Genomic DNA, 21,429 nt, shown 5'->3' on the forward strand with positions numbered 1-21,429 from the left:
ATATAAGGCAAGGAAAGGGATGCTCCAATCGAAATAAGTAAATGTTCTTAGAAAGAGAAGGGAGGTATAATTTTAGAGGGAAGTGGAATTTAAATTACAAAAAGTAAGAACAACATTGAAAAGGATGTCTATTTCAATAGCGGGAGTTAAATTTTGGAATGAGTTAAAAGAAGAAATAAAGGTCAGTAGTGATATAAACCAGTTTAAAATAAAACTCAAAAAAGAAATTTTAAATAAGTATAAGAATGAAGAAAATGCAATTAACCCAAGACAGCAGTCAAACTGATGTTTATTTTCTTGATTTTCTTGTTGAACATGACAATTTTTTTTTTTATTTTTTTGTGATGATTATTATGTTCTAAGTTGAAGGCATTGTAAACGTTTTGTTGTTCAAATTTAGATGATGAGGATGTAAACCTAAGGGTAGGGCTAAATAAGTATATACTTCAGCCTACTCCTTTTCAAACAACTGTATGGAATGATTTATGAAATGTTGGTGAATGTATATGTTTGAAATAAAAATGAACTGAACTGAACTGAACTGAACAGTAATTGACACAATATGGTGATGGAAATAAAACTTAATAAAAGAAGATCAAGTTAATCCCTTATTTTCTTTAAAGGTATTTTATATCTATTTTTTGTCAAACTATTCAAATTAGTATTTATAATTTATATAAGAAATGACATCTGTACTCCGTGTTTTAGATTTGGAACAGTGTTTGCAGAAAATATTTAAAGCTGCATCAGAAAAGTCCCAGACAGAGCTGTGGTGTACTCATCAACCATCATGTGTCACTATTGTAAGCTCTGATCCCAAAGATGTCACTCTGGCAAAATGCTCCAAAAGTACAACATGAAGAAAATAACAGATTTCAACTGTATAAAAACAAAAACAATCATAAAAACAAACAAAACTGGATGAATTGTTTTCACATCAGCAGAGTGCTTTCCCAAAATATCCAAATTTGAATGTGTATTTAGGAAAGCATGGTGGTACAATAGTTATCGTCGTTTAGAATTCAAAGATTGATGCATAATGACAATTGGGAGGTGGATAGTAACACAACAAGTTAATTCTGACATGTATTAGAGTTTTACTCATTATTCATTGATTCTCCTATTTTGGATCATTTAAAGCTATGTTAGTGTAGGTGTCTGTTAGGATCCCTGGCTCCTTTTTCCAGTGTTTTATATTTTTTTGGACTTTTGTAGTGTGTGTTAAGGAAAAGGTTCTTGATTTGTCTGGATTTATCCCTGATTATCCTGAGTTCCTCTCCAGCTAGAGCTTTATACATTTCCCCTGTACTTCCTACTTTAATTGTTTATATCTCTAGTTCTTAGTTGCCTGTTTAATTTAGTCGGTTTCTTTCATGTCCAGGTTCTCTTGGTCCCTCTGTGTCTCCCTCTTGTCTCTTGGCTCAATCATGTCGCTGTTCATTTACCCTTTCTTTATGTCTAGTTGTATATCTTGAGTTTGGGTCTCTGTCACTGTGTTCATATTTCCTGTCTTATACTGATCGTTTCTTGTTTCATCTACATTATGTTCAGTTTCGCTTCCTGTGTTTTATCAGTTAGATTATGTCGTAACTAGTGTGGCATGTTTTCACACACCACAAGTTTTAGTTCAGTTTTCTGTTCTCATAAATGACATAAAAGAAGAGAGTGCTCCACTTCTTGATCCTCAGTATAGCAGATTTTCCATACTGTTTAATGCTTTTATCTATTGTAGAGACAGTATGAAAAGTATTTAAGACACAGTTATCAATTTAAGTATTCATCACTTTACAACAACTTTTCTTACAGTATTTTTAGCCTGAATAACTGTTGTGATCATATTCTATGTTTTCATTTTCCCATAGTTGCTTATCTCTTGGTCTCACCTTCACCTTCTACAGTTTGTTCTAACCTGTCATATTTACACTTTTATTTTAAGTATATTTTTGCAATATAGTTCATATTGTCTTTTTCCTCATAGGTCTGATCAGATTAGTTGGATCTGGGTCCACTCTGTGCTCTGGAAGAGTTGAAATATATAAGTATAACTCTTACTCGTCCTGGGGAACAGGGTGCGAATAGTGTGAACAGTATAATAACTGTTTTCTTCATGTACTCATCAATACTTAAATTCTGGTTTCTTTTCATTCCATCATATTTTACTTTCCTAGTTATGAACAGATGTTCAAATGTCTTGCTTGACTACAATTTGTCTTTTGAACATCTCTGCAGTTTAGTGTATATTTAAATAGATAACACCTCATTTGGATCTTTTAAATATATAATTTTAACCTGTTAACTTTCTTATGTAAACATTTTTAAAGTGTTTTCCAATAAAAATGTAAATACAAATCAAGCTGGTTTTATCTAATTAGAATATGGGCAGACAGCAACTTACACTTCAGAGGGAGTTAGACACACCAAAGTTTCTGATGTTACTCCCACCTCTCTTCTGAAAAGAAAGAGAAGGAGGCAGTACAGATTACTGTGGTATTCAGGGGAGAGCACACCTCCCTCATGTTTCTGTGTGTATACATCAGAAGCTGGAGGTAGTCTAACCAGCAGTAACAGTCCTGTACATAACTGCCAGCAGACACTAAATCACGTACAAATGAAAATAAAAAAAGTGATAGTCAGCTGCAGAGTGGTTTTCAAATAGCACCCTTTAAATGAGATTTGTCATTTACATACATAAAGTAGTATCAGCTAAGCCATGAGCCAACATGGCAGGCACTAAAATGACCTGATCTGTGCATGACTGTGCCCTGTCTTATCTAATACAATATCATTTTTTAGAAACCCTCCAAGAGCACATGATCTTCTTGTATAGAGATAAGACATCAAGCAGCAGCCTTTTTTCTCAGTCATGGACGGCAGAGAGAAGAGAGCGCTTCACTTCTTGATCTTCGGTAAAACAGATTTCCATAATGTTTAATACTTTTCTTTATCACAGAGACCCTCTAAAAAACTTTATAACAACTTTTCTTACAGTATTTTTAGACTGAATAACTTTATGTCTTGATAATATTAAATTTTTTCATTTCCCCATAGCTGCTTATCTCGTGGTCTCATCTTCACCTTCTGCAGGTCAGTCTGTTCTAACCTGTCATACTTACATTTTCAATTTCAAGCCATTTTTGCAACATAGTTCATATTGTCTTTTTCCTCATAGGTCTGATCAGATTAGCTGTAAATGGATCCACTCAGTGCTCTGGAAGAGTTGAAATCTATAACTCTTACTCTTACCCTTACTATTCCTGGGGAACAGTGTGTGATGATGGCTGGGACTTAAAAGATGCTGAGGTGGTCTGTAGAGAGCAGAGCTATGGGATAGCTCTGGAGGCTCTTGGGTCTGCTTACTTTGGTCAAGGTACAGGAACTTTCTTGCACAGTAATGTGGACTGTTCAGGAAGTGAAACTTCTCTAGACAATTGTAGGTACAGCAGCTATATTAGTTATTACTGTCACCATGGTCGGGATGCTGGCGTCGTCTGTTCAGGTAAGAAACTTTTCTATAATGTTTATGGTCTTATCACTTTACAATAACTGTTTTTTTTCATGTACTTGTCAATACTTAGATTCTAGTTAGTTCTCATTCCATCATATTTTACTTTCCCTGAAAATATGTTCAAATGAATTAAACAAACAAATTTAGGTGTTTGTTTCATTACACTCACTTTGTCTGTTGAACATGTCTGCAGCTTAATGCATATTTAATGAGATAACTGATTTGCATAGTTTAAAGATTCCATGTTAACCTGTTTCTTACTGAAAAAATGTTTTAATAATATTTTCCAATTAAAAATGTAAATACATATCTTTAACGGTGATTTTATTTAATTAGACAAACAGAATTTTCCACTTCAGCAGCAATTAGACACACCAAACTTTCTGATGTTCTGACCTTTATTTTGAAGGCTTGTGAAGAACTTTGAGCTCAGACGTCACTTAAAGCCTAATTTACAGACTTTTCATCTTGAAAAAGCGTGTTACCGTAAAGATCCTAAAATGTGACTGTTGACAGTATTTTCTAATTCATGCAATGTTTAGAAAAGTCATTTTTCTTTTTAGACAGCATTACAATATGTGCAGCGCAGCATTTTCAGTGCTTGTCCAAAAAAGTGAACTCTTTAATTTAAACATTTCTCTTTAGCAGCAATAACTTAAAACTATTGTGTTCAAAAAGCTGCAGGGTTAAAAAAAGTTTCCACCTAAGCCTAGACTTGTAGTCAAGACCGCCTAATCCGAGACCAAGACAAGACCAGAGGGTATCAAGACCAAGACAAGACCAAGACCGAGACAAAAAAGTCTTTAAACTGCAGCCAGATGCTGCTTCGTTTACGGGTGTCAGGCATATTTATGTGTTTTTGCTTTCGCACAGCCCTCCTCACTGCTGTCTACTGTCTCACTCACTTACTGAGAGGACAGACGCACGCTCCACTTGACTGTCCCGTCTCTCACCCTCAGTGTTTTTCACATAATGATATTATCCTATATCCTTGCATGTGATTGGCCACAATATGGAGGGATTGGAGCATAGCTCAGCCACTGTGTGAGAGCTGAGCAGCGAAAGGAAATTAAGTGAGGGTACAAATGACTGAAAGATTATTAGGCTCAGTTTTGAGTTTTGTTAAAAAAAGAATGACTTCATATAGGAAAAAAATATATATCACCTTAAACTAGTTTTTTAATTAAGCAGCAAGGCAGAACAAAGTCAGGGCTGTATCAAGACACGAGGACTAAACCCCAATTCAACCAGACCCAGAACTGATCCAGAATTAAAACAGGACTACAACAGTTCAAAATCAGGACTACTTAGGACTTAACCAAGACAGAACCAGAATCAGAACTAGATGATAGTAGCACTAAAAATCATCATAGACCTGCACTACACTTATTTTTAATTCTAACACATTTAGATTCAGATTCAGAAATGTTTATATAATTATTTAGCCTTGTTGTGCAAACAAGCCTGCATAACTTAACAAATATAGAAGTTGAAAAGTAACAAATGGTATCTTAAAAGTTACACTAGGCACTAGATACATGTTCTGATGAGTTTTGGCAAACAACTATTTGACTAACATGTGTGTCTCACCTGCTCTTGTTCCATCTCCCTCTCTCTTCCTCTCTCTCCCTCTTTGTGCTGACAATCAAGCCAAACACCAACATCATCAAATATGCAGTTGAAACCAGATATTTACATACTCTTCAGATAAAAACACAAACACTTTTTTAATTGTAACATCAAATCAGACTAAATGTTTATTTTTTTAGATTGATAAATATAAAAAACATATTTGTTAACTTTAAGAGTAAAGAGAGAAATTGTTTGTATTTCTTAATTGCAAATGGCACCAAATTGTATTTAAAACTGAGCCACACTTATGGAGCTCCACAATTCTTTTCCTGGTGTTTTGGTTGATATCTCTTGATTTTGTCAAAGAAACAGGCTCTGTGTTTTGCCTTATATGCATCCACAGGTGTGTCACCAATTTACTCACATGGACTCTACTAACCAATCAGAAGCTTCTTCAGCTCAGAGTGGAATCTTCTGGAGTTTTATTAATTAACAATAAACTTAGTGTATATGTACTCCTAAATTTGATGAAAGTGATCAAAATAGACAGCTCTCTCTCTCTTTATTCTGACATTTAACTAATTCAGAAGATATTTCAACATTTATTTATCTAAAACAAAACAAGTTTACTCTAAATTGATGTTTAACAGTAAAAAAAAAAAGTTTTTATGTTTTCTCCCTAAAGTGTATGTAAATATCTGGTTTCAACTGTGAATATACTGCTGTGTATTGAAATTCCTCTTGTTTTGCATAGAAATATACTGAACAACATACAAAGCATAATATATAAATAACATCTACCTGAGTTTTTTCTTTGAAAGAAGCCCCTTATATCCATTGTTGTGTACATCAGTACATAACTGAAACCGATTTAGAGAGTTTGTTTAGCCGTGGAGGGTAACAACTGAAAATATGAAATGTAAGCTAAGACTCTCTCTAAAAAAAAAAAAGACGGCATTGTTGTTTGGCTTTTTATTTATCCATTTGTTGATTCACTCGAAGAGCAAGTAACGCAACCAAGTGATCAGTTTGATATCAATCTTTTGTGATACACGTCATATTTACATTATTTGTACAGTACGAATGATTTGCTTTGGTACCTGGTCAAACTTAAGCTCTCCTCTGTCTGCAGCAAACTCGCAGGCAGTCGCCTAGTGCCTGAGCTCGGATCATACCAAAATTAGTGGGAATTTACGACGGTGAGCTCTGTGCTTCGTGTGTTGTTTTTATTTTATACAGTTGTCAGTCAGGCATCTAACTAACAAATTACACTCCAAAAGACCCCATGCTTCTGAAAAAATGAGCTGGGCTTAAGCCCAGTAAGCCACCCCCTCCCCCCCCCCGCTCCGCTGATGGCTGACTCCAAATCTCCCGAACACTATGTCGATTTGAGAACGCAAGACCGAGACAGCGAGACCAAAGTCAGTCGAGACCAAGACGAGACCAAGACCACGTAAAAGTGGTCTCGAGACCAAGACCGGTCTCGAGACATCCAACTCTACCTAAGCCCCTCAAGTTACTGAGGTTTTTCATTTCCATACATGCAATGATATCAGCTAAGCCATCAGCCAATACGACGGGCACTAATATGATCTGATCTGAACTTGCCTGTGCCTTGGCTCATGTAACACCATGGCATTTGTTTTTTTTCAGTAAGCAACCCAGAGCCCACCATCTCCTTGTACAGTAATGAGGTCACCTGGGGTCAGGACGTCAGCATCACTTGCTCAGTCTCAGAAAAGTTCTCAGGTGGAACTTTTATCCTCCAGAAGACTTCAGGCTCATTCAGTCAGAGTCAAACATCCTCTACGAGCTCTGTTACATTCAATCTTCACAATGTGAACTTCGATCATGATGGACTGTACCAGTGTCAGTACATGAAAACAAGTCAAAGGTTCAGCTCTTCCTCTGTCAGACTCTCTGTTACTGGTAAGAAAAAAATCCACTTTGCCAAGTTCTTTGTTTCATTCTCTTCTTTCAATAATAGAATCAGTAACCTGGTGAGATAATGCTTTCATATGTTGATATTTTTTCAGTGAGTTTTCCAAAACCTCGTGTTTCCATTTGCCCTGTTGGTGAGGTGACCTGGGGTCAGACTGTTGAAATCACATGTTCAGTCTCAACTCAGGTTTTAGGTGGATCGTTCACTCTGAGTCAAATTCAGGGTTCATTCACGAGGAGCCAAACCTCCAACACAAACTCTGCTACCTTCAGTATTCCTAATGTGGACTTTGATAACGAGGGATTGTACCAGTGTCAGTATAATAAAAGAGGCTCAAGTCGTGAATTCAGCTCCCCATTAAGTGATTCGGTCAGACTCTCTGTTGCTGGTAAGAAAAACAAGTATGGACTAACTCTTGGAACAAAGCGAGAATAATAATAGTGACATGAATAAGTGATTACTGCGTTTTTATTATTGATCCTTTGGTTTTATAAACTGTAACAAAGTTATTAAAAGAGTTTTTCAATCATAGCTTTAAACATATTTAATTGTTGTATAGACAAACAATGTATTAAAGACAGGATCTGTTATTCTCTGTAGTTTTGAGTCACTTTATTTATCTGATATTTTCACTGCTTTCTTTATTTTTGGCCGTTATCAAAAATGCTCTCAAAGCCCACTGTAGCAAGGAGCAATCAGACAGTATTAGAGGTTAGTTATTGGAGACTGAGTGTTTAGCAACCAAGGAATCAAATTTAGAGTTTGCAAAGATCTATAAGAGTGAATTGTTCACTCTTTGTTTCATCAAATCACAAGAAGCATAACAATAATATGTTAATGCTGGTCCATAGCTACCGGGTGTGTAAACAAGAAACTAAGTGTTGTGTTTGATTCTGCTTCCTTCTTAATCCTGGTACCTTTTATTCCCCAGTGAGACTGCAGACTCCCAGCATCTCCCTGACCTCTCCTAGTGCAGGTCTGGGCTGGGGTCCTGAAGGTGCAGAGATCACCAGGGGTTACAGTTTTGTCCTCATTCAGGAGTGAATGTGAGTGCGAATGGTTGTGTGTCTCTGTGTGTTAGCCCTGCGACAGACTGGCAACCTGTCCAGGGTGTACCCCGCCTCTTGCCCTATGACAGCTGGGATAGGCTCCAGCACCCCCTTGAAAAGGATAAGCGGAAGCGAATGGATGGATGGATGTTTCTAAAATCATTGAAATTTCACTTTGGAGATGTTTGAAGCAGCTTATTTATTTTGTTGTGTGTAGAAATGTAAAACAGTGTTTCAGGTACAATTCAAATATGTACAAGTGTCCTTCCTGAAATGCCAGCAACAGGGAATAACATCTTTTCCTGTCCAATGTGATGTGTTGAATTTTCTCACAGAATCACATCAATTAAAGGTTGCATCTGATTTTACTCTAAATTAAGTCCTGGGTCATTTGACCCAGCGTTTTGTGTTTATTATTATGATCTTATGTTCCAGTTTATTCTGTGTATGTATTTGGGTTTAGACTTTTAGTGTTTAGGGTTTTAGTTCTGTGCTCCCTCTGTTCTCTGTCCAGTCTGTGTATTTCCTGTTTTACTTTGAAGGTCCGTTCCTGATGTCAGTGTATTCAGCTTGTGTCCTCCTTGTCTCCTCGGATTCATTAGGTTCAGCTGTATCTCCCTCCTGTGTGCTGTTTCCTCGTTTCCTTCTGTGTGTATTTATAGCATGTGTCCTCTTGTGTGCGTTATTGATCCGTCTGTGTTACCTCCCTGCGTCACTTCCTCCATGTCTTCCTGCGGATTCAGGGTTTAGTTTTCCCAGTCTGGAGTCGTTCCTAGTTCTGTTTCTCGCCACCCTCGCTTTTGGTTGTATGTCACTCTGCTTCAATAAAGCATCTCACATCTCAGCCAGTGCCTGCGTTTTGGGTCCTTATCTCACCTCCACACGGCTTGCTTCGCTAGCGTGACACGTAGCTTATGACAACAGTATTGTGCGCACAGTAAAAATGCCTCTTTAATGCGTTATCCTCGTGCTTATTCAGAGGGATAAAAGACCTGTGCAAAAATGTTCAGTTATCAAGTTTAAGAAATTATGCCATGCGTAATTGTGCAAATTATTACGAAAAACTATAAACACTGAAGATTTACACAATGTAGAAAAAAGAAAGAAATTTAGATTTCCTACTAACCATTTGGGAAATGTGAAGAGTTTAGACGCTACCGGAAAACTTTAGATCCTCCTACTCCTCAGACAGAGAGATCCGAGGGCATGGTGACGCTGTTTTCCAGTTAACTGATTGGTTAGTAGGTGACGAGTTCATTCCCGTTACTTCTCTTATCCAGAACGTAATCAGTGCCGGGGGAGGTTATGGTCAACGCGAAACCCAAACAAACAAAAAACGCTTCAAGCGGAAGCCAGAAAGAATCCTGACCGTCTGACGACGAAAGAAAAGTGGATGTCAGTAAGTCATGTAACTTTATTCAGTTTTTTTTTTATAAATCACGTCTACGTGGTTACTACTCATAAATTACCCCACACAGTGTATCTTGTGTGTATAACTGTAATCCTATTGTAGATTTTTTTTTTTTTTTTTTTCCATGTGCGCTCAAAGAGTAATGCTAACCCTTTCAGCTGTTTATAACTCACTGACTTCTCTGGGAGCTTTGTGACTAAATCTGCATACACACCATGAAGGATATCATTTTAAACAAAAACCCTGAATAACAGCCACCGTAGTTTTTGTTTTGTAATTTTTTGGTAAAGTGAACCTCAGTTAGATTTAATTAATCTTGCTTGACACATTGAAGAACTCTCTGCCCCCCTTCTTTGTTCAAAATGCTGCAGCAAGAGTACTGACGGGGACTAGAAAGAGAGAGCATATTTCTCCTGTTTTGGCTTCCCTTCATTGGCTTCCTGTTAAATCCAGAATTGAATTCAAAATCCTGCTCCTCACATACAAGGTCTTAAATAATCAGGCCCCATCTTATTTTAATGACCTTGTAGTAGTGATGGCCAAATGAAGCTTTCTGAAACACTGAAGCTTGTATTGAAAAACGGTTCATTACTCGAAGCTTTTCAACACAGTCCTCTCTGGTGACATCTGGTGGCCAAAAATATGAAGAGCAGCTTGAATCCACAAAATAAAACCAACTGCTTCATAATGATAGCCCACTCTACAGAGTGGAACTCTGTCTCATATTGGGCTGCTGTTGTGTTGCTTTGAACGCGTATTTTTTGGTGTTAAAAATGTAGTTTATTTGTTTAATAAATTATTTTGACCAGTAAACTTTCTTTGTTTGAACATGCACCATGGTGTGGTCTTTCTTTTCTTGTGACTTCTTGATGTTGGTAAATACAATAATTGAAAAATACCACGTTACATATAACATGCATATAATAATGCACATTATGCAGTATGCTTCTGCTGTGAGGTCCTGCCTCCATGTACTTATGCATTTAATCTCTAGACGGGTATATTTATAAATAATATTATATTAGGGAAATTTTCCTATACGTATTTTTGACCTGGGGTAGAATTGATTGTGAAATGGAAAGGGAAATGCTTATGAACTTGCAAATTAAAAACATGATGCATTTAAGGTAACCCTTTTTCATTTTTATTCAAGAAGAGAATTAGTTCCACTGTGCGATGGCCGAACCTGTTCCTTTTCGTGGAGATAATTTCTCCTGCCTTAAGGAAAATCCCTTCACATGGCACAGAAGAGGCTGGAGTGCAGAAAAACTGGTAGAGATGCAGTTATGGCTCCACAAACTATCAGCTAAAGAGAATAAATAAATTAAATTGCTGCACATTTTGTAGACTAACATTTTAAGATTATTTTTTTTTTAAATAAAATACATCTTTTTATAACATTAAATGTTACGAGTCAAATGGAAGTTATTTAATGATATTTACATTATGAAAAGCAGATTTTTTACATTTTAAGTTTGTCCCGTTTTCAGATAAAATAAAGACGCACAAAACAAAAGCAAATAGCCAGAACACAAAGCTGGAAAACCCACCGACCAAAATAAACTCAAAATACTCCCACACAACAGAACCAAATCTCTCAGTAGAATGATCAGTGGTTCGCTATCTGCCACCATCAAAACACTCCACAAATCCCGCAAATGATTCACTTCGTTCCATTTGAATCAGGTACCGAAGCAGTTACGTGCGTAATGAAGCTTCGGACGTCACTGGTCACGTGACTTTTGCCAAACGAAGCAAGCCTCAACACAGTGCTTCTGAACCAGTGTGTTGGTTTTTTTCGACACACGCTCCGGAGCGTCAGCTTTAAGCGGGCCATCACTACTTTTCCCCCTGTTTTCAGGTAAAAATGTTTAAAAGTTGATATATTTCCAATGTGTACACTGTTAAGATATTTAACAGGTAATCCTTCGTTGTTTTGTAAGCTTTAGAAGCATTATATTACAGTTTTGTGCACATATATGTGGCGGCTTTGAGCTAGTGATGGGTAGATGAGGCCTCGTGAAGCGTTTCAGCACATTCCCCAAACTGTATCGATACTGTGTCGACACAGTTTTGCTGTTTTGCTCCATACTGACACCTGCTGGACCTTAAATATCATTGCAGGCAACTTACTTGAGACACAATTCAATGACCTAGTCATACTTATACACTGTAAGGTATTGTACTTTCTATGGAATCATTTTATATCTTTTATATTGCAAATATTGTAGACATCACCAGTGAGTGAATGGATGGATGACTGGATGTGTAAAGCGCTTTGGGGTCCTTAGGGACTAGTAAAGTGCTATACAAATACAGACCATTTACATCTTTAAAATATAGTGTGAATGACATTAAGTGAAAATTAAAATGAAAGTATTGTGAATGTAATATTACCCATTCGACTCAGAGTTTATTATAAATTTCTATTCAGAAAAATAAGTTTATCCAATCTTTTTGCATTCAGTCTATTGCTTTTTTTTTTTTTTTTTTTTTACACCTTTTCCCCAGCTTTGGAAATCTCACAGGCACAGATGAAGCTGGGGTACACAAAAACTGTAAAGTCAGGTGGAAAAGGTTCTGATAAGATGTCTTCCTCATCCCCCAGTACCTTAAAGGATCCTCTGATCTTGGAATGTTTCTCTCTGACACTCTCCACAATACTAAGGGGTTGGCAGTCCTTTATAATAAAATTCAGGACTGCCTGGTCCAGAACAGTCTTCCTAGATGCTTGATTTGAAAAATAAAACGCATACTAATAAAAAAGATGATGATAAAGCTGTTCAGTGTCAATATAGGCCGACCTGTGTTCATTCTCAGTGTGTTTGTCTCCTCATTTTCATGTTTGGCTCTGTAATGCCTCTGTAACACTGAGGATTTGCTTTTGTTTGTAAGAAAGCTCCGCAGAACAGATGCGACATTTAACCTGCATAAAATGAAATAAATAATTTACACTTCAAGTCAAATTGCTGTTTTTCCTATTCTGATAGATTACACTGAAACAAACAGTTACCTTATTTGCAGTTAAAAGATCAAAATGATCCCACACAGCAGAAACGTTTCTTTTTCTTTCGGGCTCCATTTTGTTATGGAGAGATGTGTATTATTTTTTTCTTTGCCAGAGTAATTTTGTGGGGGGTTTTTTTGGTGGCGACTCATTCCGTTGGCAGATGCGGATGCGGTACCTTTTAAACACAGTTTGGCGCGTTGACAATGAGCGATACAGCAGCTGTATCGATCACGTGACTTTTTCTTAAAGTGACGCACGCACCGATACAGGCATCGCTAGGTGAGCTTGATACATGAGTCGGTGCGTCAGTTTTGCAGGACCCATCACTACTTTGAGCCTCGGTTTTGTACTGTGTAATGGCCAGTAAGATAACGGCAGGAGCTAAAAACGCCGCTATTGTCAGCGACTTTGTCAGGAAACCTGCTCAAGTATATGTATAGTAAGCACTTTAGTATTTCGGTTTATTATTTAGTGTTTTCTTCCACCATGTGAAATTTAGCAGTACAGAATGTAAAACGTTCATTTTCACTGCAATAAACGCTGCATGAGAGACGCAAGTCAAAATCACTCTCGTGATTCTTTTCCCCCTGTTTTCAGGGGTGTAACAGGTGCATTAAACAACTCTCTGCACCCCTTCTTTGTACCAGAAACAATGGGATCAGCAACATCTCTGCCCAAGGACAACACTTCCTTCTCTCTGGCTTTGTTCAAACAGCTGAGCAACAACAACAAGACGGGAAACATCTTTTTCTCCCCGTTCAGCATCTCTTCAGCCCTGGCTATGGTGATGCTGGGGGCCAGAGGCAACACAGCCACACAGATGTCAGAGGTACAGTACACACGCTCACTCACAAACACTAAAATTATAGTGCAGAATAGTTATTGTAGTGGTACTCATTTAACACATGCAGGATGCTCTGGTGTTAATCTGAGCAGCTGCTGGAAACCACTGTGACCATTATAACTGTATAAATGACCCTGACTTGTCTCCAGTGTATCAGTGTGATATTATTATAGTCTGAAACCTAATGTGAGCGACTGAGCTGGTTAGACATGAGGGCACAGTAAGTCATACAAAAGTGATAATATTGGACCCTTAAAAGAGGTCAAATAAACTAAACTCAAGTCAACATGACAACCTAAATGAGCAAAGTAACTCCAGAGTAATGTGGAAAAATAAACTGAGACTGAAACCAAACCAGTTTTCTGAGATTTATTGAACGAAAGGTAAAATCTTTCCAACGGGATCAATGCTGCACAAACAGTCTTCCTACTAACTTTGAGAAATACACTTTTTATTGGATAGTGAAGCTAGAGAGAGAGAGAGAGACCGAACCTGGCTGCTTTTCTCCAACCATGTGCTAACCTACTTATTTAAAGTTGCAACCCATGGGACAGTAACCTTCAATGTTTAAATTGAGCCAGTTGAAAGTTGCTGTCATCACCTTAGAAATACAGCAGCACTGAGAGAACATTCAGTGATAAGATAATAAAATAATCAGCTGGATTTCAAGTGTTTATTTTTCTGCTCTGTGCGATTAATCACAAGATTATTGATTTTCTGCAGCATTAAGCATGTGTACTTTAAGAAAGTGTTTTACTCTAGTTTTTCTTGTTCTTTATAGATTTTTTTTTATCACTATTTGATAACTTTTCTGTAATAGTTGGCACTCACAGGGACTATTTTTTTGTGGATGACAAATAATATGATCTATGAAACACCGCTTTTAGGTTAGATGATGCCAACACACCTTTTTTTGGGACGTGCAGGTTTCATGTGACCACTTATTGCTAATGTTAGGCTAAGTGAATCCAGATAACAGAAAGGTTCCTTGGGTATGTTGAAGAAGTTGGGCACTCAGGGGAAACAAACGCTAACAAATGATCTAACAACAAAGAAAGAAAATCAAAAGTTAGTTTAACACTTACCTAAAATGAAAGGCAATTAAACACAAAGTTTAAACCAAATAAAAGAATTTTGCAGAGTTAACATCGTCACACATGACTTTCCAGTATTTTTCTTCTCTGTGTTCTTCTTTGAATCCACTAATGTGTTTTGTCCACAGTGCTTGCAAGCCAAGGATTGTTGGGGTGATGTTCACAGCAGCTTTGCCAAACTTCTCACTGAACTCAAAAGGCCAGAGGCGCCATTTACCTTCAGTGTTGCTAACAGACTGTACAGAGAGAAGTCCTGCCCCTTTACTCAGGTCTGTTTCTTCTTCTTATGTAGAGTGTGATTCTTCATGAGCTCATGTGTTTTGGAGTCAATGAGAGGCAGAGAGAGAAATGCTGTGATTTCTGACTGATCAGAATCTAAAACTGTGTTAATGATTGATATGAAGCATGTGTGATTCAGCATGTGTGTTCGTGTGGATATAACTGTGTTTTCTTATCATGTCAGCCTGAAGTAAATCAGAATCAGTGATGTCAGAGACTTTGCTGGAGTGAATTTATAAATGTGTCGTCTGTGGTTTCAGAAATTCTTAATACAAAGCAAGAAACATTACAGCACAGAGCTGGAGTCTGTGGACTTCAAGACCAGGTCTGAAGAGGTCAGGATTGATGTCAACAACTGGGTGCAGAAAAACACACCAGGTGGATCACATTTACACATGAACCGACAATCACTTCATCTAATGTCCAGTTCAAGTTCACATGTTTTTCATAAGCAGGACTCACTGCTCCTGCTAAGTCCCTCTAAGGGGAGGAGTGTGCACCTGTAAGGATACCATGAAAATACTGAATGACTTTTTTTTTTTTTCCTTCTAGTGTTCAGAAGTGATGGTAGATGTACTTAAGATAGTTTTAAAGAGTGAAGAAGCTTTACAGACCTATGACCAGGGTTTGTCAAAGGGCTCCTTCCACCGTTAATCCTGATTTAACCCACAGTGCTTCAATCTCTGGATCCCAGAACCACCTTCCTCAGTGTCTGTACAGTCCTCTGTTTACTTGTTTCTTTTCAGCCAAACCCACTCACTGCTGCTTCTCATATTTTTTAATCTTCTTGTTTATGTATCTTTATTTTATATTTTATCTGTCAAACTCTTCCTGTCCCACTCTCTCAGGGTAATATGAGTTTAGGCAGTTGAGTTTAATGAGTTCTGTGAAAGTTGGACTACAGCACAGCTTAAAATACCATCAGATTTTAATATTAACTCTTTCCTTCTATGAAAAGCGTTTTTGGCTCCCTGCCTGTTTGTGCTGGCATAGCATTAATGGTAGTCTCATTCACTTCCAAGGTGGCTGCCAGGCACCAGAATACTTTGTTTACATCCAGATGTGTTGACCTTGACTGAAGCTCAACTCAAGTATATGCAGAGCATTGAGGGTGTGTATGAAGAAATATAGGGAGGAGCGCCATCTTGTGGAACAGCACATGAATGTAACTTTACCTGCTTACCTGATGTCCCTTGTTTACCTAATTTATCTTATCTCAGGTAGAAAAAGCAGGATTTTGAAGTACTTCAATAATGAGTTGTTACATGTGTGCTGTAGTGATTAGCCAGAATTGCTCTGCATCCTTACTTGTTCTAAATATTCACATGTTGTGCTGATGAATAATATCTTCAGGTTTCACCAATAGTCAGAGAATATACTTCGATTAAACAGCATTTGTAAAACTCATCATGTTTCTCTGGCCAACAAAGGCTGAAAGAGTGTGGGGTCCATCATGTTTTCATAGATTTGTGGATGAAAACTTTGCTGCAGTCTTTGAGGCTTTACTTCTCAATGTTTACATTTGGTTTTACTTTGGTCAGCAGGTAACATCACAGAGGTGGTGGATGAAGATGATTTGAATGAACTGACCAGGCTGGTGTTGTTCACTGCCACCCACTTCAGAGGCAGCTGGAAGAAAGATTTCTCGTGGTCTAAAACTTATGATGCTCAATTTTGGCTCAAGAAGGTAAAAGTGCTCATAAAAACAGAACACTGACTATGAAATGTGAGTTTCTGAAACTATAACATTATAAAGTGTATACACTGTTGCAGTTGTGGTTAGTCATATTAAACATGGACAGTTTCAAATCATGAGGTGAGCAAATGTACAAGTAATCCCTGTGAGCCAAAGCTCAGTTTTCAGACTTCTGTAAAGGATCGGTTTGTTTTTCTGCTCTTGGCTCTCCGTGATATGTCAGAAAGATCGTCCCCGCATCTTTTGTTAAAGAGGGACAGCCAATTATAATGGAAAAGGAAGCTTTAAAGGTGAATAGCTAAAATGATTAGTGTGAGACTTCATTAAGCCCATAGTTGAACTGGCCATCGGGTATACCAGTGGGCCGATGGTGATTTTTCGTTTCTATGGGCCTGTGTGTGTGTGTGTGTGTGTGTGTGTGTGTGTGTGTGTGTGTGTGTGTGTGTGTGTCGTTTTGTTTTTCGTGACGGTATAAATAATGAAAGGTGGTGGATTGGCCAGATGCTGGCAGATGTGTAAAAAAATAATTCAGTTGTTTGGTGGTGGCTATGGCAGAGCTTCCACAGGTTCAGTAACATTAGCAAGTGGTGGAGGCCAGCAGGTGGATAAGGGAAAGGTGAGGCAGGATAAGGAGGAGAGACCCGAGGCGGCCAACCGTCCCATAAAAAATGGAATCGTCCCGTATTCAGAGAAAATATTACGTGTTTTGTATTGAGCTGAAAAGGAATGCGATTTGTCCTGTACTTCAGCTACAATGAAAATGACACAAAGCTGGATTTATTCTGTCTTTATGCTGCACAGCTGCCTCTTCTTCTCTCATTCTCTTCCCCTCCCTCTCCTGTTGCTACTTCAATCATGAAACTGATCAATGATCAGCTGTTCGGCTTTTCTGTCGCAAATCCTGTCTCTCTTGTTTTTTTATCGCCCACTTTGCGCCAGAAAGAGGAAACCAGCGGAGGTCGCATTAAACAACAGCAGCACCTTTAAGCTTGATCAGCTGTTGTTACAATTTATTTAATATTACCTTCTAGTATCAGCTGATGTTTGCTGGAGCCACAGCTCCAGCAAACATCATACCTGGCCCCCTAGCGATTTAAAACATCTAGCTTTTATTAGGCAAGGTAAGTTTATTTATATAGCACAATTCAACAGCAAGGTGATTCAAAGTGCTTTACAGAGACATTAAAAAACAAAAACAAATAAAAAGCATGATTTAAAATGAAAAAAATGGAACAGTAGATAAAATCAGTAGTTAAAATCTAAGTTTTGAAATTTAAGCTTAAAAGTAAAACAGTTCGGATTTGGTGCTTTATTCAAATGCAGCTTAGAACAGGTGAGTCTTCGACCTGGATTTAAATAAACTGAGTGTTTCAGCTGATCTGAGGCTTCCTGGGAGTTTGTTCCAGATATATGGAGCATAAAAGCTGAATGCAGCTTCTCCGTGTCTGGTTCTGACTCCAGGAACTGATAAAAAAAACAGGATCCAGGTGACCTGAGGGATCTGCAAGGTTCATACTGGGTCAGGAGGTCACTGATGTATTTTGGTTCTAAACCATTCAGAGCTTTATAGACCAGCATCAGAACTTTAAAGTCTATCCTCTGACAGACAGGCAGCCAGTGTAAAGACCTCAGAGCTGGACTGATGTGGTCCACTTTTCCTTAGTGAGGACTCGAGCAGCAGAGTTCTGAATGAGCTGTAGTTGTCTGATTTTTTTAGGTAGACCTGTAAATGTTGGTTGTAAGATTATCTGAATCTTACAACCAACATTTTCATCTGATGTCAAATGTACATAGTAAATTTTTTTCAGGGTCCCATTATAATTTCTTCAGAAGTAAGTACTGTATATGATGCCAGTATTTTCCCACATTTTCTAGATTCTGTACCACTACTGTGTGTAAAATGCCATCAAAAAGTCAATTAAGTTTTATTCTTTTTCACCTTTCTTTCTGTCTCCTTTCACTTTTTAAAAGTTGCCATGTTAGAAAAAATATTCTGCCCTGCCATGCTGTTTATTGATGTGGTAAATGAATAGTTTATGAAAATATCACTAAATCTGTCATTTATTATTTTTAATGTTCAGTAATGACCATGTCTCACCTCTAGTCTTCTCTGTCTTAATTTCAGGTTTCCACCATGTGTTGTAGATAATTCAGGAGGTTAACTCGACCAAGCAGTCTTTGGGTTTAAACTAAGTACTGTTTCAAATACCAGAATAGGGAGGAAGGTGTAGGTTTAAGTTTATTAGATTGATGCATGTATACCAACAAGACAGTGTACATCACTGTCAAAAAAGCGTTTGTTTTCATTCAAAGGCTTTATGGTTTTTCCTGTAATGTTGGGCCGGTCTCTAGTCAAAATACCCAGAACGATTTTTTGTCCCAGTCAAGCCCTGATTAAACCCCAGTGTGAGACAATTAAGATTTATCTCTGTACGACATACAAAGCTTATTTACAAACTACTTTAATAAAAGCAATGTGACTTATGAGACTGGAAATGAGTAGTCATGACACACAGCTTCAAGGGCAAATTTTTATCTCTTTCATTTTCAGAGTCATTTAATCCACTTTTGCATCCAAGAAATATTTCAATGTATATATTAAAAAATGATATTTAATGTCAAATGTAATTTCTTGTTTGTCTTCAGAATGACTCAAAGCCTGTGAAGATGATGAAACAGGAAGGAAACTTTGCGTGTACCTTCATCGAAGAAGCAAACTGCAAGGTAACCATTATATTTATCATATTGATATAAATCACTGCATAATCAGATTTCATTGCTGGACTGAGTGATTGTAATGTATGTGTATCAGTAGATTTATGTGCAGTAATGTTTGAAACCTTCTGCTGGACAGATTCTAGAGATGCCTTACAGTGGGGAGGAAGTGAGCATGCTCATCTTTTTACCTGCAGAGATCGAGGATGATACAACAGGACTGGAGAAGGTAGAACACTTACACACTCGGGATGTTCCTGGTGACTCATTTCCTAGTCAACTAAACAAAGAAAAAAAATTAGACTGACTGATTAGTCTAAAACTGACAAACACCCAGATATTAAGTCACATTTGAAAACTGCTTGACATCAAAAACTGTGTAAACAAAGTAATTTGAAACTTTTAATGACATTCTTGAATGAATCATGCTGCTTAACTGTGCAGCACCTCACATTGCACATTTACACACGTTAAACTCCAAACAAAAAACGAAGAAGAAAAACACTTGAAATATATTAAATATGATATGAAAACATGTTTCTACAAAAGATGTTCACGCATTGTCAAAATATGAAAAAGTAACAACTGAAAAATGAATAAACTGCGGCTGAAAAGTGTGGCACATTGTGCCATGCATTATGAATGCATGGCACAATGAAACCTCCCTCTCTCCTACAGCTTATCTGAGAAAATATCAGGTGTTCCCAGTCTGGCCGATAGATTTATTCTCTCCAGCAGGTCACAGTGTATGCCTGGTGGGAACACCTTACCCTGGAGGTGCCCCCAGGGTAAGGTGTTATGTGTAAATGTTATGCAGATGGCTTCATAACATTTAGAACACAACAATTTACCAGTACTGGTAAAATGTTGTGTATCAAATAAAATGTAAAACAGTTCAATTAAACAACTATTACATCTGATTATGACTACTGACAATGGCAACGATTACTTGATAAGTTCACCACAATGACTGATATTGTTTCCATCCCAGCTGGAGAAGGAGCTGACCTCCGAGAAATTTGTAGCTTGGACTCATCCAGGCAAGATGCAAACATGTTACATTGATGTGAGGCTGCCTCGTTTTACACTGGAGGAGACGTATGACCTGAACACAGTCCTGAGCAGCATGAGCATGGTGGACGCCTTTGATCACACAAAGTGTGACTTCTCTGGTGAGACATACGTTGCAGTTTGTTGGTGTTTATGAACAGAGTGTAGAGCAACAATGCTCCAGCAGTGACAGAGTTCTCCAAAAGACCATGGAGCTGCTTATTTCAGCAGATTGTTTGTCTTGTTTGCTGATCATACTACTGTGAGATTTTAAAAGCAGGATCTAAGCTTTGATGCTGGGTTTTGAATGGACTGGTGGACTTTTACATGACAGTCCTGATACTTTTAATACTGTAATACTGACAGACAGTCAGGGAGGTGTTCTGGTTCATCCTGCCTAAACCAGCTGTACTCTCTGATACTAATCACTAATGACAGGCTGTTAAAGTGACATTATGAAGGGTTTTTTTTTTTTTCATGGTTATTTTGCAGATATTACACTTTGACAGAATAGTCAAGATAGGAAGAAAGGCAGAGGATGAGTTGAATGGCATGCAGGAAATGGTCTGGAAACAGTCAAACCCCGGCTCCTGCAGCACATTTGGTATTTTGGTTGTCAGCTCAGCCAGGTGATCTATATCACCACCTAGCCTTATCAGATTTTAATTTGAAAAAATCCTCTCAGATAACAAATGAAAATGCAGCATTATGTTCATTTAAAATGTTCTCCTTTCACTTCTCTGTCACAGGCATGTCTGGGCACAAAGATCTGGTACTTTCAAAAGTCATCCACAAGGCTTTTGTGAAGGTCCACGAGAAGGCAACTGAGGCTACTTTTGTGGATATGTGTTGGTTTGAGTACTGTTCAGGCAAGATAATGCGGGGCAATTTAAACTCTTTCATCGCAGACCACCCCTTCCTCTTCTTCATCAGACATAACCCCACTATGAACATCCTGTTTGCTGGTCGGTTCTGCTGCCCTGTGTGAGCTCTGTGTCCTTTAGAGCAGCTCAGTACCAGAAGTCTTTAGTGTTTAGTTGGAGAACCTTTCAAAATCACTGCACAACAGCGCTGTATCCATATTAATATACAGCTCTCTACTATCAGTTTTTTCTGTGTTTTGTATCTCATATTTTGTATTTTTCTATTTTCAAAACTTTCTTATCTTTAAATGTTATCTGTTCAGATGTTTATACCATACTCTTCAAATGTCCCATCTTCTGATCAGAAATTTATCAAACAGTGTTTAGTAGCTGAAATGA

The 21,429-nt window shown here is 37.8% G+C and overlaps 1 protein-coding gene and 1 long non-coding RNA gene across 5 annotated transcripts; one reads left to right on the forward strand and one right to left on the reverse strand.

Annotated features, from left to right (window-relative positions):
* The first annotated feature begins 2,634 nt into the window (after positions 1-2,634).
* Positions 2,635-21,243, forward strand: LOC109201073 (leukocyte elastase inhibitor). 4 transcript variants are annotated; one of them, XR_003217849.1, is made up of 14 exons: positions 2,635-2,906; positions 3,049-3,084; positions 3,170-3,496; positions 6,731-7,006; positions 9,349-9,467; positions 13,205-13,318; positions 14,556-14,696; positions 14,967-15,084; positions 16,248-16,393; positions 19,049-19,126; positions 19,257-19,346; positions 20,109-20,289; positions 20,660-20,796; positions 20,917-21,005. XR_003217849.1 is itself a non-coding variant. In XM_025904599.1 (13 exons), exons 1-13 carry the CDS (start codon positions 2,864-2,866, stop codon positions 21,153-21,155), a joined length of 1,908 nt encoding a protein of 635 aa, XP_025760384.1. In that variant the 5' UTR covers positions 2,646-2,863; the 3' UTR covers positions 21,156-21,243. The 4 variants fall into 4 exon arrangements, 3 of the variants coding, with proteins under 3 accessions (XP_025760386.1, XP_025760384.1, XP_025760385.1); XM_025904599.1 differs by lacking the exon at positions 20,660-20,796 and having other exon boundaries at positions 2,646-2,906; positions 20,917-21,243; XM_025904600.1 differs by lacking the exon at positions 20,660-20,796 and having other exon boundaries at positions 2,647-2,906; positions 16,251-16,393; positions 20,917-21,243.
* LOC109201074 (uncharacterized) lies at positions 8,249-9,354 on the reverse strand. Its single transcript, XR_002061079.2, has 2 exons — positions 9,195-9,354; positions 8,249-9,060 (listed from the first exon to the last, which is right to left on the reverse strand). It is a non-coding gene; the product is annotated as an uncharacterized LOC109201074 (long non-coding RNA).
* Positions 21,244-21,429: the final 186 nt, after the last annotated feature.

This window comes from Oreochromis niloticus, unplaced genomic scaffold, assembly GCF_001858045.2.
Source record: "Oreochromis niloticus isolate F11D_XX unplaced genomic scaffold, O_niloticus_UMD_NMBU tig00002637_pilon, whole genome shotgun sequence".
NCBI lineage: Eukaryota > Metazoa > Chordata > Actinopteri > Cichliformes > Cichlidae > Oreochromis > Oreochromis niloticus.

Bases quoted from the DNA above. Each gene is read 5' to 3' on its own strand.
- LOC109201073 (XM_025904599.1), top strand. From the start codon at position 2,864: ATGGACGGCAGAGAGAAGAGAGCGCTTCACTTCTTGATCTTCG. The intron at 7,007-9,348 runs GTAAGAAAAAAA...TCTCTTATCCAG, and splicing joins TGTCAGACTCTCTGTTACTG to AACGTAATCAGTGCCGGGGG. The intron at 9,468-13,204 runs GTAAGTCATGTA...TTGTTCAAACAG, and splicing joins CGAAAGAAAAGTGGATGTCA to CTGAGCAACAACAACAAGAC.